Source organism: Phyllopteryx taeniolatus, chromosome 13 (assembly GCF_024500385.1).
Source record: "Phyllopteryx taeniolatus isolate TA_2022b chromosome 13, UOR_Ptae_1.2, whole genome shotgun sequence".
In the NCBI taxonomy this organism is placed as follows: domain Eukaryota; kingdom Metazoa; phylum Chordata; class Actinopteri; order Syngnathiformes; family Syngnathidae; genus Phyllopteryx; species Phyllopteryx taeniolatus.
In genome coordinates this window covers 448,571-464,501 of record NC_084514.1, presented here as the reverse complement: position 1 = coordinate 464,501, position 15,931 = coordinate 448,571, and the positions used below count along the sequence as shown (strand labels likewise).

The 15,931-nt window shown below is 44.2% G+C and overlaps 1 protein-coding gene across 5 annotated transcripts in view; it reads right to left on the bottom strand.

The window, feature by feature from the left end:
* The window catches only part of LOC133487553 (ryanodine receptor 3-like), a 102,645-nt gene that overhangs the window by 55,877 nt on the left and 30,837 nt on the right, over positions 1-15,931 (bottom strand). For 3 of the 5 annotated variants that reach the window (XM_061794302.1, XM_061794303.1, XM_061794304.1), the window contains 23 exons: positions 15,594-15,758; positions 15,167-15,288; positions 14,390-14,570; positions 12,740-12,875; positions 11,917-12,012; positions 11,625-11,743; positions 11,377-11,510; positions 9,757-9,998; positions 9,444-9,636; positions 7,632-7,848; positions 7,401-7,505; positions 5,278-5,381; positions 4,511-4,594; positions 4,237-4,396; positions 3,878-4,025; positions 3,514-3,716; positions 2,840-3,014; positions 2,407-2,615; positions 2,129-2,328; positions 1,573-1,639; positions 1,335-1,495; positions 1,082-1,247; positions 294-380 (listed from right to left, as the gene is read on the bottom strand). In XM_061794302.1, the coding sequence (XP_061650286.1) occupies positions 294-380; positions 1,082-1,247; positions 1,335-1,495; positions 1,573-1,639; positions 2,129-2,328; positions 2,407-2,615; positions 2,840-3,014; positions 3,514-3,716; positions 3,878-4,025; positions 4,237-4,396; positions 4,511-4,594; positions 5,278-5,381; positions 7,401-7,505; positions 7,632-7,848; positions 9,444-9,636; positions 9,757-9,998; positions 11,377-11,510; positions 11,625-11,743; positions 11,917-12,012; positions 12,740-12,875; positions 14,390-14,570; positions 15,167-15,288; positions 15,594-15,758 (3,474 nt within the window). Of the gene's footprint in view, positions 1-293; positions 381-1,081; positions 1,248-1,334; positions 1,496-1,572; positions 1,640-2,128; positions 2,329-2,406; positions 2,616-2,839; positions 3,015-3,513; positions 3,717-3,877; positions 4,026-4,236; positions 4,397-4,510; positions 4,595-5,277; positions 5,382-7,400; positions 7,542-7,631; positions 7,849-9,443; positions 9,637-9,756; positions 9,999-11,376; positions 11,511-11,624; positions 11,744-11,916; positions 12,013-12,739; positions 12,876-14,389; positions 14,571-15,166; positions 15,289-15,593; positions 15,759-15,931 lie in introns of all 5 variants that reach the window. The other 2 variants (XM_061794300.1, XM_061794301.1) reach the window with 1 other exon arrangement.

The window sequence follows — 15,931 nt, the reverse complement described above, 5'->3', positions numbered from 1 at the left end:
AAGATATGAATGTCACCAAAATATCATTTGTGTTCCTCACTACTTTTTGGCACCCTCCATTTGGACTACCAAGCGCAGTTGCACAGTATAATAGCCACTCGATTGGTCAAGAGAAAACTGACACAAGATTTTTTTTGAAATCTCGGTTTTCAAAATGCTGGATGGATGCCATCATTGTCCTTTGCTATTTCTTTATTGGATTGATGGATTGGTATTTGATTGGCGGTTAACACTGTGTTGTGCTAGTCACAGAAATCAAGTGAACTGATAGAAATGTTATCGAGCAATTGTACCTTTATTTTGGCGAGTTCAAACTGAAAGAGGTTAGGGCTGGTGGGTTGCACAAATACAGCGGGGAAAAGCTTGGTGTTTGGTTCCACCTGGAGAAGAGACACATACTGTAGCACATACTGTATCAAATACGTGACTTGTACAAAGCAGCTTAATGTTCAGTGGCATCACCCAGCGCTGAGTCATCGCCACGTCACCGCTTGGTATGGTATGTGTGCGTGTGTGAACGGGCTCGTGAGGATGACTCAGCGCTGGGTGATGCCACTGAACATAAGAAGATTAAACCCTTCAAAAGACTTCTTCAGGCTGAAAAGGGAAGTTGTCAAATGTCTGAAAGTCCATCCATCCATTGTCTGAGCCTCTTCTCCCCACTAGGGTCGCGGGTGTGCTGGAGCCTATCCCAGCTATCATCGGGCAGGGCCAATCGCAGGGCCCATACAAACAAACAACCATTTGCACTCACATGCACACCTACGGGCAATTTAGAGTTGTCAATCAACCTAGCATGCATGTTTTGGGGATGTGGGAGGAAGGCGGAGTGCCCGGAGAAAACCCCACGCAGGCACGGGGAGAACATGCGAACTCCACGCAGGCGGATCAATATGCAGCCATTTCCTGACGGGGGTTACCATGACAAAGTGCTACTAGATGGCTGGATGAACAATTGCACAGCGAGTCATTGTCATTCTTAGATATCCAGATATCTGTCTTTCTCAGATTATTTAATTGACATTTGTTTTTTTTACCAGTCGGTAGGTGTGTTAGCTTCTAGAGCCAATGCATTTGTTACCTGGTAGGATGTGGATACCTCCTTCCCATTGGCAGTGAATGTCACCAGGCCAGTGGCGAGGTCACTGAGACAGCCAATTTCCAGGTCAACATTTCTACGACTTGAGCCATGAGTGGCGTTGATCACGTCCCCGGCCCACACCATGTAGCAGTTACTCCTCTTGACGCTATGAGAAGGCAGTCATCATTGATTCATCTACACTGAAGACAAGATGAAGTTAAAACAGGGGGTGCATTTCACCCCAAAATCTCACCTCTCGTGGACTCGTCCTCGCTCATCACCCAAGGTTACAGTCACTGTTCTGGTCTTGCTGAGGGCAAAGTTGTTGCTATGATAATGGTAGTCGGGGGTAACCCAACCGACCCAAACACGTGCAGGGTCTTGACCAGCAAAGACCCTCACAGCGTGGTAGTACTGTAAGGACATATTAAAGATTGTAAATGTTGTGACAAAGGGATTTACTAGGAAGGTTATCAGTGATGCTTCACTACCATTGTGATGCTGCTGTAGTCCACTCGTCTACTTTCATCACTGTGTCGCACGGATCGCAGTGGATATCTGTCAACAACCGCATTTCAAAGATTATCAAGTGTATACAAAAGTAATTGACCTAGTGATGAAGCACACTTTGTTTTGGATGGATATGCATTTTTCTCCTTTCAATTATTATTATTATTACATTATTTCAGGTAGTTGGAGATGAACTTGAAACCAAGTGATTTATACCGTACTATATAGCCATCCAGTAGGTGCTGAGTCGCTTAGTGTATTTGTTAATAAAACAAAAATCGGGGTTAGGTGTTGAACCTCTGCTTGAATCTCAACTCGCAAGACACTTTGGATAATCTATGCTTTTAAATTCGTAGGAATGGTTTGGGGAAGGCCCTTTTCTGTTCAAGCATGACTGTACCCCAATGCACAAAGGGAAACCCAACACACAAACAAATGGAAACAAATTCCCAGACTGTCAAAGTCTTTTGGAGGTTCTTCCCAAAAGAGCAGAAGATAGTAGCTAAGGGAGGTTTTAAAAGTTTGAAGAACAAGCACCTGTGTTTGACTTTGAGGGTGTCATCGTCGTGCACTCCATTCATGTCGATAACAGGACTGGTCTTGAAGAAGGAGTGAAACGCCACAGGCATACTGAGACGACAAAACACCATGTCTGTGTTGCTGTTCTGGGTGCCAAATGTCTTGTGAGTAACCTTGAGACACGGGGGGCTGTCGACAGTCCCATCAATCCTTGTCACCTGAGGAGAATCGACAGGCTTATCATCCATCCAATGACCGCCATCGTTGCGATGAAGTATTTCACTGTTTGCTCATACTGTGATGTGATTGTGGTCCTTCGGCACGTCGACAAACGTTGGTAGACGCTTGCTGAACCACATGGTGAGCTCTCTGTTCATGTTGACAGCATAGGGCTCAAATCCCTCTTGAAGGCCGCACATGGTGTAATACTTAAAGGTGCTGGCATCTTTGCCAAGATTCATACGACCCACCTGAGCTAAACCCAGACTACACACCGGGATGAACCCTGCAGAGCAAGCAAGGCAGTAAACAAGGGTTAATGTAGGTCATTTTTGAATACAAATCCTTTTACAGTTCAACTCTATCCGCAGCATAGGCCAGGGCAGGTTATGCTACATACACTGAGCGTGTGCAGGTCTCATTGAAAGACCAGAAGACATCTGACATTGTCAGTCTTACGTTCTAGAAATGGTGTTCGCTGAATCCTCATTCACAAACACAGTTTCTCACCATACTCTGTTTCAAAGTCAGTGAAGCAAAGTTCAGAGCCTTTGGTGGTGATAAGTATCTCTCCATTGAGGGTGAAGATCATGGATTTGTCCTCCATGTTGATCATGCAGCCCACCACATCGCCACTGTGCCAGCAGCGCCCAAACAAGCGGCCACCCATGTTCAGACAGTGGCCCTGTGTGCACGTCAAGAAGACGGGACAAGAATATGCAAACGTGATTTGCGAAAAGTGAGAATATTGCACTTAACAGGTCATCACCAAAAATGGAATACTGAAGAAAACAGTTTGAACCTGCAGATGCTCATATCGATATTACCTCTAATCCCAGATACTCTAAGCATTTGATAATTAATAATCAAAGGTTCCAAAAAGTTTGACAAGCTTAACATTTTTATTACGACTTCATCTATATTTTATTTAACACATTCACTGCCATTGACGGCTTTAGAAGTCAAATATCCATGTTAAATGGGAAGGCTGGCAGTGAATGAGTTAATTGAAAGAAGTCAAATATAATCGGTCGAGAATCACACGCGGATAGAGTAACGTGACAAAACGTACCGGTTAAACTGACTTTTGCCCTCAGCGACCTTGAGCGAGATACAGTAATTGAAATAAACATGCGCTCTGACCTCGACAAAGAGAAATGAAAAGTAATTATGGATGTGATTACCCTGTATCCATCAAAGACAAAAGCCAACTCATCCGTGCCGAGCTCCACATCGGGCTTACACCCAGGTCTTGCCCAGCCGACTCTCATGTCTCCTCCTGTGACGACCTCAAATTCAAAGTACCATTTCCCGGTCTTCACCGCGTATGTCCGTTCTACTCTGAAAAATCGGATTTTGTCGATGCTGAGACGCTCGACCACTTGTCCTGGAAGGGACAGCGACATACAGTCATTCGAGAAGGTTATTTAAGGTATTATGTGAAGTTATTACTTGACATTGTATGGACAAAAGTATTGGTGCGCCCGGCCATTGCACCTATAGGAAGTGAAAATGGCCATTTAGCCCACATAATAAAATGAAACACACCGCCTTCTTGATCAGATGGCTCCACGTTGTAACCATAACCGATCAGAGTGCGAATGGCCTCCCGGAGGCTGTCACGGTTTGACTTCTTGGTGCGCTCATCCAGCATGGCATAAGGGACCAGGCGAGGGTTACGCTTACTTTTCAGATCCTGTGAGCACCACAGAGAGAAAACAATACTCACGTATTCCAAAAATAATCCTTTGGGAATTACTTCATCATAAAGGAAAAAAACGATTTGCTACTGTACTCAACTCGGCATACAATTCTGAAGAGACTCCATTATAAACTAGTGAAGTTGTCTTGTATAGCATAAATGGGTCAATATTTTTACTGCACATGAGCACATGCAGACAGTGTACCTGCTGGATACCATAGGTCCAACCCTGCTCGATGCGGTCTTTGGCCCACACATTGTGTGCGTTCTCTGCCAATTTGTCCACCAGCGACTCCTGACCTGGAGTCAGTTTTATGTCAGACAGGTCCAAAGGGGATGGTTTGTAACCACTGGACATCATGAAGCTAAAATAGAAAAAATATCATTGTGCGTTGCGTACATTATTCATTTCAAAATACCAAATGACTGGAGACTAGGGTTGGACCAGAAAAGGAGGCAAAAAATCCAATCTTACTTACTTCTTGGGGAGTTTAATCTTCTTATGGGATTCATCAGCATTGGAATTGACCTGAACCACTCGACAGCCCAGTGCCAGCAGGGTTCTGTGAATAGAAAACAAAATACTGTACGGAACATGTTCAATCCCAAGTGTCACCTCGGCCTCTGATTTGAGGAGAATAGCAAACGCTCGGTGGCGTGAAGTCATGCATTAAATTGTGCATATCTGCCGTAATAAAAGTCAAGGGAATTCCCAGAGGACTCCACTGAGTGTGAAACTGTCTTCACACCCTGTGTAAAAAGCTCTTTTTTCCCATGGATGTCATCCAGAGAGCAGCACATCAAGGATAATTATGGCAAACTGTGCATCATGGAAAGACTATTTATGGGAAGCACTTGAAATAGGGCGCAGTGGGACTTTTGAGAAGCCAATTTAAGTGTTGTGTGGAGCAGATAACATCGGACCTTGTTTAGATGTGCATCAGTGCAAATGGAGAATTTCAAACACAAACCAACACAGTACAATGGAAGACACATCAAAGGTAAACACATGTATTTGAGTGGTATATATTATTTTGGACTTCATTACACTTCATATTCAGGCTGATTTCTTAATGTATCATTTATTTAACCCAAAATGTACATTCGGAACTTGAGAAACAACACTATTGTAAATACAAATATGTCTTTCTGCCTCATGAGGTTTTTTTTGGGGGGGGGGTATGTCATATCTTTGGGAAAACATAGTAAGAGCACGGAGCAAATGAATCTAACGTGGCCAACATACTTGAGAGTTTCTGTGGACATCTGCAGGTTGTAGTTCTTTTCAGTCTCGGGCAGTTTGGAGAAATCCACCAGACATGGATGCTGCCGTTTATTATCATCCCTGATCTATGAGCGAATACAGAATGCGTGTCAATCGAATCTCCGTCTCCACGACGTTCATTACCGAGCGCAGTACGACACGTCTTGCCACTGTGAGCTGACAAGTGAAGAGAAATGTGTCTACCGCACGCCGCTGCTGATGAAGCCGCAAGCTGCTCTAGTGAGCATGTTGATGGGACACATCCGCTCATTGTACGAGTGAAACACCAAGCAAGAGATGTATTGCCTGTCATGAGGCTGCACTTTATGCCAAAATCTCCTATTGGCAATACCGCATGGCAATGGTCGATGTTCACCGAAAAAAGCATGCACACATATGCAGTTGGGCTGGTGGGCGAGGAGCACCAGCCAGCTCTTGGGGCAACAGCTCAATAAGATTACAAGAAGTCACTTTACAAGCAGTTTGTCACACAGCTTTACATTACATCAAAGCTGGTCGTGACTATCAGCCTTTGCAAATTATTCTCACGTTGCCTCATAAAAGATCAAAACTGTCGTAGTAATAGCGGGAGGATGTTCGTGCATAAAAACGTGTTGTTTGAGTCTTGATTTCTTCCTATTAGGGCAAAACAGATACAGCATGTTTATCATTTATGACTCATTGTGCAATAAACCAAGAGAGAGTCAAAATATTGCATTTTATAAAAGAAAACATTTAATAATACAAATTATAATCATACTAGATACAGGTACACATATATATATATATATATATATATGTATATACAGTGTACACACACATTTTCAACATAAATAAACATACTCCACTTCATTACACCACAGCACAGCAATCGCTACTCCAGCACAATCGAATTCTGTCCGATACAAAGTATTCGTCGGTATGATGCGCGGCAGTTCAACACCACTGAAAACTACAATCCTAAAGATATTGTTGAATGAATCCCTCTCTGAGAGTTTGAATCAGAAACCCCGATATATCTCAGAAGGCTGAGGCCAGCGAGAAGGCATTTGAAAAGAGAATTGAGGAAAATGATAACATGTAGTACAAATTCAAATTATACTTGAGGGTGTATTTCATTGAATTACTAATCGAGCCAAATCTCTATAACATGAAGAGTAGTACAGTCATGGTTCATTTGAATGCGTGCTACCACTAAAGGTATATTACACAACCAAAATGCCTCTGATTGAATAATACTTGATGATGCTTAAACTTAATGGTATGATTTTGGAAAATGGCTCGATATCAGCTTTAAAAATTAAACTCCAATGCAGTTTTTGTTGTCATCATTGTATTTGTCCAGACAATGTACTGTACCTTACGTCATACTACGCGTTAAGACTAAAAAAGAAAATCAAGAAACAAAGGGAGGGTATTTTTTGTATGGTTTTCTTTTTTGGGAAGGCAGTTCCCCATTCCGCTATGGAACCAGAACTGGCAAATTATTAAAATTGTTGGTCTGTATTCCAACAAATACAATTTTTGGGTAAAATCTTCACATTTCCATTTGGGCAAAAAAAACAATCCAGCCTCTTCCACCTTATATATATTTTGAGCGTGTTTTACGGCGCTTGCATTATCAATTAAAATCGGATGTTCTTCGATAAACAGGATAATTAAATGCCTGCCAGAAGTACAGAAATAAAGTAGTCATTCCTCTTGGTTTATCATTTTACCAAAACTCAGAAATCCTGTTGTGCCCTTGGGTGAAACAAGTCATTTGTGACTGAGTCGACACTGAAAGACAGACAATATGGTCGTGTTACCGAGAAATAATAAGCTGTGAGGAAGCTTCGGGCGGGTGATATGAAAAGCACCGAGCATGGAGAATGTCAATGTTTCTTTCCACTTACCCTCTTGTTGGTGTGACGCGCAAATTATGAGAGAGAAAGCAAGATGACGTACAGGCTTTTGTGATCAATTGAACACTTAACATGTTTCATTCCGATGTTTCTTGCCATGTCAAAAACATGGCAAAATGCATGGATCCTGTTTTTTTGGTGTGTTTTGATTTGGATGGCGATTTTATTGTCCTTGTAAATAGCTAAAAGGAATATTCTCACCTTGCCGTAGGACCAGCCCAGTTCAATTTTATTCATTCCCCACAGTTCATGGATGTTCTCCGCCAGCTTGTCACGAACGTTCTCTAAATGAGTTGGCATAACAATCTGAGGACCCAACCAGAGCTGGTTATTGTTTTCCCCCTATTAGCGGAAGACATACACTACGTACCCTCAAATAGAGATTCATGTCATCGTTGCAATGAAAGTACTGTACGTCCCGCTGCTTATTACCTGGCTGGTTTCCACAGGTGTCGGAATGAAGGAGGCCTGCGACCAGATGAGGGTGGTGCCGAGCAAATCTCGGACCCCCTCCGCATCCCTCTTGTACTCCTTAACTGGTTCCACCCGCAACTTCTCTTTGGGCAGGAGGGCCTCATAACAGGGGGCGTAACTTGACGGTGGCAGGAATTTAAAGTCGCCATGACGACCACCCAACAGGAACCTTACCCTGATGACATTAGAATGGGACAAACATGTCGATCACTTTCCACTCGAATAATCTGCTTCAGTCAGTCACGCTTCAACTGCAAGAGGGACAAATTGAACTCGAGTATTAAAAACAAGCTCTCCGTCATCACTGTCGAGAAGCTCTCCTGAGGCAGCCCAAAATAAAGATTAGAGTAGTAGTAGTGGTGGCGGTGACGCAACTCACTGGCTGCGGCCCTCGATTCTTAAAAAGTGTGTTTTATGAGACACGTCCACAGACGGCAGACTTTCACCCTCTTCGATTGCGAGCATGTCACTTCCCAAATTAAATGCTGCATCTGGAAATCATAGAGTGCTAAAGAAATCGCAAGGGCAGCCAATTTTCATCACAATTGATTATCCTGTACATACAGTTCAATGAGCAGTTGGACGGTGGAGCATGGTGTCGAGCAAGTCTCTCTCACAGTTCAAATGTCAGCTCAGACCTTTCCGTGGGGAGTTGAAATGTTTTCCCTGGTATTTCTCTGGGCACTTCCCAAAACATGCAGAGTGCCCATAAGTGTGAATGATTGCTTGTCTGTGTGTACCCTGCGATTGACTGGTGACCAGTGCAAGGTGTACACCGCATACACTCATATTCTACACTCGGTGTAGAAATCACAGAGCCACTCACAACACAGTGTTATCAATATTTTGCCAACAATATAGCTATGGTGTGCTAATAACTGTATTACTCCGGTCACAAGAAGGGAAAGCATTTGGTGTAAAGCCTACATATCGGATGTAAAGTGGACACAGTGTGGTATGTTCTCTTGAGCGCAACAAATAACAACAAAAACCAAAGGTATTATTCCGATTTAGTACCAGAAATGTAAATAAATGAAACAAAACACAATCATCACTCTTTGCTGTACTGTATGCGGAATGTTTTTTTTTCATGTTTAATGTACAGCATTGAGCAGTATGGGGTTGGAAAAATGTATATAAATATGTAATAAAGCATTTCTATGATTGCTTGTGATGCTACACAGTGTTGACAGTGCAATGGAAGAATACTGTATCATATTTAAAGGTCATTAAGTGGCCATACTTGGACATTAGACACTGACAATACAATGTAGATATCTGACATGGAGATTTTTGTCCAACCCCAAATCTACACCGCTACGCTGATAAACAATCAAATAATCAAGGAGGAGCAGAATGGTGGCCAACTATAGTTTGAGTAATGCTGACAACCAGAAAATCAACCCCGCTAAAGAAAGCAAAAAACGTCAAATATTTCAGGGCTTCATCGAGTTAAATCAGCATTGCAAAAAGCTGCCGGTCCCCATGAAAAACTGCCTGAGCTTGAAATTGCATTTGTGCAAGTCGATCACACGATCTGTGGTCGCCACAGCGACAGAAGCAAATACAGGCCAGCCAGCCAGCCAATCCGAAGGCTTTGAGGATGCATGCATGCCGGAGGTGGATGAGATGGACTTCCAATGCGCAGGGTTTTGTGAGAGTGGAGCGGATGTCTGCCGGTCTCAACTCATTGTGCTTGTCTGCGCTCATCATGCATGAATGAGTGTGGTGAGTGTGTTTCCCTGGCAAAAACAAATAATCCAAACTCACTTGACACCCGCCGAGAAGCTGACAACAGGGAAAAAGAGTCCGTCCGTGTTGAAGTTTTCAAACATGCCCTGAACGGGCTGTCCGTTGATGCGGAAAGAGATGCTGGGAGCTCCGAGGTCCAGGCAACAGCTCACCACATCCTCTGAGGTAAGGATGTGCTGGTTGAGGGATGCGACCGCCCGGGGGACGCGACCTAGGAAACATAGCGATATTGTCCCTGCGGGGTTCTGTTCTGGTCCTGTCTAAACTCTGCTAATGTTGTATGCATGAGGTGTGTCGGACAAACACACACACAAAAACACAAGGATCCCACCTGACCAGAGGTGCAGGCCGTCAAAACCATAGGAATAGAGGTCGTCTCCCACGCCGTTGCCCCCCCAGCCTTCACCTCCTCCAGGGTAAGGTGCGTAGCCTTTGGTGTTAGCCCAGCCTACTCGTAAGTGGGAGGGTTCACTGGTCACGAAGTGGTCCACCTTGTCAATCATGAGCTCGTAGTACCACTTCTTATACTGAGCCGAGCCCTCGCTCACACCGAGGAAGATGTTCGGTCTCATACTGGCAATGGGGGGGGGACATAAAAATCCCACACAGTCACTGTCATTCATTGTGTTTTTCGTCGGAGCTAATTAAACGTCTGCCTTTAGGAAAACATATTTCATGCTTTAGTTGTTTTGGCAAATGTCTCAAAAGAAATCGATAGCTTAAGGCAGAAGTGCTAAAAGAGACTTAATAAAATGATGTCACTTGATCTAATCAAACAAAGGACATTACAAAATGTCTCCCTCCTCACTACAATAATCACTCATGTCAACTTTATGAAGCGTTTTAGTCAAACAGTTAAGACCCATATATAGTAGAAGAGAAAAGTTTAAGTTGCATCATAAATTGAGAAAGTACCAATGGAAAAAACAATCTGTTGAATCAGTTGTATTTTTCTGTTGATTACTGAGTAACATTTCACAAAACCTGAAAAACGGATCCAGGATTTTTTGTGTTTGTTTCTTTAATTTGACATGATTACTGACAAATGTTTCCCTTTTCTCAATCTAGTATACAGGGTTCCGATCGGGCCTCATTTGAGTGAATTCCCTCGTACGAGTTCTTTCAAAGGTGTACGACTGGTCAGCACACCTGCCTCACAGTTCTGAGGACCCGGGTTCAATCCCCGTCCCCGCCTGTGTGGAGTTGGCATGTTCTCCCCGTGCCTGCGTGGGTGGGTTTTCTCCGGATACTCCGCTTTCCTCCCACATCCCAAAAACATGCACGGTAAGTTAATTGAAGACTCTAAATTGTCTGTAAGCGTGAAAGGTTGTTTGTTAATATGTGCCCTGCGATTGGCTGACGACCGGTTCAGGGTGTACCCCGCTTCTCGCCTGAACGTGGCTGGAACAGGCTCCAGCGACCCGAGTGAGGATAAGCGGTATGGAAAATGGATGGATGGAGTTCTTTCAAGGACAAAGCCTAGAATTCGTCCAAAAGTTTGCTTGGAATCAAAATGGCCGACTTCCTGTTCAATTTCAGACTTTTTTGTGTGTCCTTTTGTGACAGACACATGTTGATTGGTGAAACTGATGTCGGGAAAATATCAAACTTTGTAGTGGGCGCTACTGAGTGAGTTTTGGGGGAGTCGTATCGAGGACCAGGATTCACAATAATGAGTGAGATTTAAGGCATGGTGAGGTTCCCAACAGGCGAGTCGTTCGTCAGAAGAAGAATAAAACACATTGATTCCCAGAGTGCCATTGCAACACCTGCGTTTGGGCCCTAAAACTCTGGCAGGATGCAGTCGTATGTCTCTAGTTCTCAAGTTGCTAATCCATTTTAACAGGGTTTGGTCTCCTGAGTGCCATTCCATTTGTAACAGTAACTGCGTTAACATCACCTGCTAGCTGGACTGAAGTTGAATTTTGACACATAAAATTGGCTTTCTAACCTTTGGACGTCGTTGACCAGCTGGGTTTGTAGCAGCAGGTCTCTCTTGGGTAGCAAGTGATCACAAATGAGGTTTTGATTGGTTCGCACGGCGACGCCGTTACAAACACACAGCGAGCAAAGCACATCTAGAATCTAAAGGCAGAGCGGTGGGAGGAGCCAGAGAAAAAGAGGGGCAGCAATATCATAAATAATGGCACAGTAGCTCTACTCATACGTCATCTGAGATTTGAAGCGTGTGCTACTGACCTTGTGGTTGCGTCCATGTTTGTATAGCAGCGATATGATGCACTTGATGTGTCCTTTCTGGATCATGTTGAGAGCCTCTGGGCTCTCAATTAGAATACAGTGCAGAACTTCAAGAATCCCTGCAAGTATTCCTTAGTTAGTCGGCAACAGAGTTCACAAGGGATCTACCAGTTCATCCTTAACATTTATAGTGTATCACCCTCAGAGCAAACAGCGGCATCTTTGATTCAAGATGTTCAATAATGCAACCTACAAGGATGTGCGGTATGTACAAGAATGAACATGAGCTTACCTGAAGAAGACTCCAGTCTCTCCAGCTTGCTAACAAGCCAATCCAAGTTGTTGGAAAACTGAGTGCAGTTGTTCCTGTTTCCTCTGATTAATGCTGCTGCATGGCATAAGGAAAGAGTGCATGTTAATTGGACAGATGAGTACTGGAGGGTTAGGCAAATAAAGGCAGACACGGACAGCAAAAAAATTACACTTGATGGCCAACAAAAGTGCACAAAACAGACAAGCCGAGAACTCACATATACACATACAGTATTTGTACGGACTATCGAAAAGGCAGACAGGCAGGAATTGGACAGGAACTGGCATCCTAAATCCACTTAACACCGTGCAGGAGCAGATGTGGAGGTGGAGGAGGCGGACTAAATGGAAGGACGAGACATGACTGTAACTCTAATACAACCCAGTAAGTAAAATAAGCCTATGAAGGACGTAAGCTGAGGGTGAGGAGCAGCTTCAGCAGGACAGGATGACGGTCACATTTAGGACTTTGGTTGTCCACATGATCTCCTGGAGAACGCAGATATAAATTATTCCATCTCCCGCACGTACATCTTCTTCTGTGAGTTAGTTAGTCAGAGATATGTTTTGTCGTATAGGAGAAAACAGGGACATCAGTCCTGTGTCAGGTCGCTGAATGTATGAGCTATCACAGATGAGCAGAACATTTAAGAGTTTGCAAGTTGACCCTTCTAAATCCTCACAAGCTGAGAATCAATCCCGAGTGTGCACAGTCAGTCAATCGAGGGTTATATAGCACGGCTCTATCCGGACACCGCGTTAATCACAGCAAATATTATGATATTATTATTATTATAGCTTACCCAACAGCTCATAAAGCAGGTTGAGAATGTCTTTCCAAGCTTCTCCGGCCTCTGGCCCAGCACACTCCCCAAAGTGAGCCACACTGTTGTAGACATTCAGACGGTCTATGCAGTTGGACACAAGTGTCAGCATGCCCTACAAAACGAAGCCAACCAATTTGTTGTCCAAAATAGTACACTTGAGACATTTGCTTTTATCTATCTCCATCCTAGCCTGAAATCTGGAGCCGGAGCCTATCCCAGCAGACCTGCCTGGGGCGATAGGCGGGGTACGTTCCCGGACTGGTCGCCAGGCAATCGCAGGGCGCGTACACTTTCGACAAATTCACCTCTATATTCAAACTTATGTGCAGTTTTGAATCGTCAATTAAATTGCAATTAGCATGCATGTATTTGGAATGTGGGAAAAAGCCAGAGAAAACCCACGCAAGCAAGGGGAGACCATGAAACCTCCACATGCAAGATGAGTAGGCCAAAGAAGTAAGACCACTAAGAGTGTGCATGCTGTACAACCACATCAAGATCCATGAGATCTTTCTCAATCAATCAACAAATAAACTACACAGTACGTATGGATCTATCTGTCTAGAAACACATCACGTTTACCATTCACACATTAACATCTAATAAGGTAGCGTTGCAATTATAAAGGCAATCCCCTATGGCTTGACTCCTGTCCTCTTTGGTGCTGGTGTCACGGTGATTTATGCTACACGGGAGTATCTCCAGTCATCAGCTATGCTAAACGCGCCAAATGGAAATGGCTGATGATTTATAATGCCAGGAAAATTCCAGTCAGCTGTCGAGAGTGACAAATTGACCTTGCGGGTGAAAAATAAAAGGGGTGGATCAAAGATTACTCTTACAGGTAAACAGGATAGAAGAGGATGAAATCTGCCCAATTTTTACATTGATTGCCAATACATTTGTAATATTTTTGATAGGGTGATATGATTATTTGGTTGTTGTGGCCCATCAGAGTTAAGGAGGGATTGGATACTTAACGTGACCGCCCTCCCCCCTCTCAGCTTGCAGCTGACATTCGGTAATTGATGAAAGCAATTTGGATGCCGGAGAGTGCACAAAGCATCGGCGCGTTCGTGCCAGCCTCGCACTGTACCGTGGCTGCTGACGTCTTATAATGCACCGCCTCCATCCGTGCGGAACGTCCATTTTCTGAGCCGTTTATCCTCACGGGGGTCACGGGAATACTGGAGCCTATCCCAGCTATCATCGGGCAGGAGGAGGGCTATACCCTGAACTGGTTGCCAGCCGATCGCAGGGCACATTCTTGGCGACAATGTGCTCCGCAATTAGCTGGTGACCAGTCAAGGATGAACCCTGCCTCTCCATCAAGTCAGCTGGGAAAGGCTCCAGCTCACCCGTCACCCTAATGAGCACAAGCTTTGCACACTACGAGAAAAAAAGGATCGGAACACTTGGCGATTGGACTTGGATGTGTGGGCTCGTCAAGTTCTTCCACGCCAAACTCACGCAGCCATGCCGTCATAGACCTGGGTTTGTGCACTGGGGCATAATATTGGTTATGCTGGTTGAAATGTCTGGCAAGATGAATAATCGAAATGTGTGGACACTGAGGTTGACCAAAACGTATATATGTATACGTTTTCCTGGCGTGCTAAAACTCACTTCCTGTTTGAAAAGATTCTGCCTGTTTTTGAGGGAGCGTAGCTTGATCTGCCGCTCTTCGTGCTCCAGCTCGGCGTCAGGGAGCTGAAAGTAGGCGATGAGGTCATTGAGGGTTTGGAGCACCTCCTCAATGGGCAGAGCCACAAGTGCCTTGTTCTTCAAACCCAGACAATCCAGATCTCTGGCAAAGAGATACAAACATGCACAATCTTGATCATGTGTAGACAAAATCATTACCATTGATTAATTAATGAAGATGGGCTGCGATAACAAACATGATGTTTAAGCCCTGCGGGTGCATCCATACTAAAATGCTGATTTCCGCTGGCTGGCTGGCTAAAAATAGCTGCTGACGTGTGCACGGGAGGGGGTTGAGGGGATTTGTGTGTCACCACCTCAGGCGAGGCTGACACACTCTCACGTGTCTACAATTCCACACACGGGAAACAAGATGCGTGACTTGATGACAAATAAAGGTAGTCGGTGCGTTCTCTCACACATCCCCCTGCTTCCTTTCTTTTATCGTGGACCATGTGCGGACGGGCCGCATTTCCTATTTGGAAATGAATGAACGGACGACTGACTGAGCTCTTTGACGCTGTGTGACGTCACAGCTTCATTCAAATATTTTCACAATCTGGAGGAGTAGGATTCGTATAATGACTTGGAGCACCGATTTGGGAAGAAATTGTAAAGTTCATCACCAGGATAATCTGCAACAAAACCGGCACATGTGCAATTTGTTTTACAATACGACTCAGAAGCACCTTCACATACCTGATGAATCTGTTAAAGAGAAGCGTGGTGTTGCGGATGATGCGCGCTGCTCGAGATTCCTCATGTTGACAGCGCTGCAGAGTCAAGCCGTCGTCCATGTGACCTTCGGAATGTAGACACGCCTTGCAAAGGGAGAAAATTAACCGGAGAAATTGTCATGATGAGGAAAAGCTTTTTAATGGCGCTTTTTTTAGATGAGGGGGCACGACGGCATCCACGATGTCATCGTTCACACCTCGATGTATCCCAAATGATGGCAAGTTTTACATTCGGTCAAGGCTGAGATATAATCTAATAGACATTTTAATCAACTCAGATCATTATCTTGTCCCCAGAATTTCATTCATTTATTAATGTTGTGTGTTTCTGTCGGCTGTACATTCAACATTGCAGACAGAATGGCGTGCGCATTAGTTATGACACTCACTCGTCTTTTGAGAGGACCCAAACGTGCAGATTTGACATCAGGTGCCTGGTAGGAGAGCCACAGCCCCGTGGCCACGTGCATTATGAAGCTGAGCGAGTCTCCATATTTAATCTCTGCTACACCCATCCCCTCGATGTCCCGCTTGGGGCTCTGCTCAAGTTTTTCCTGTCCAGGGGAGGACAGAGAATATGATGATGATGTCAAATGTCAAAGCTGTCAGTGTAAAACAGGCTATAAATGTTGATAGACAAAATGATGGCCACTTGCACAATATAATGATGTCCAACTAAAAAAAAAAAAAAAAAAAAAATCTGCCTTTACAGAGATACCTGTAATAA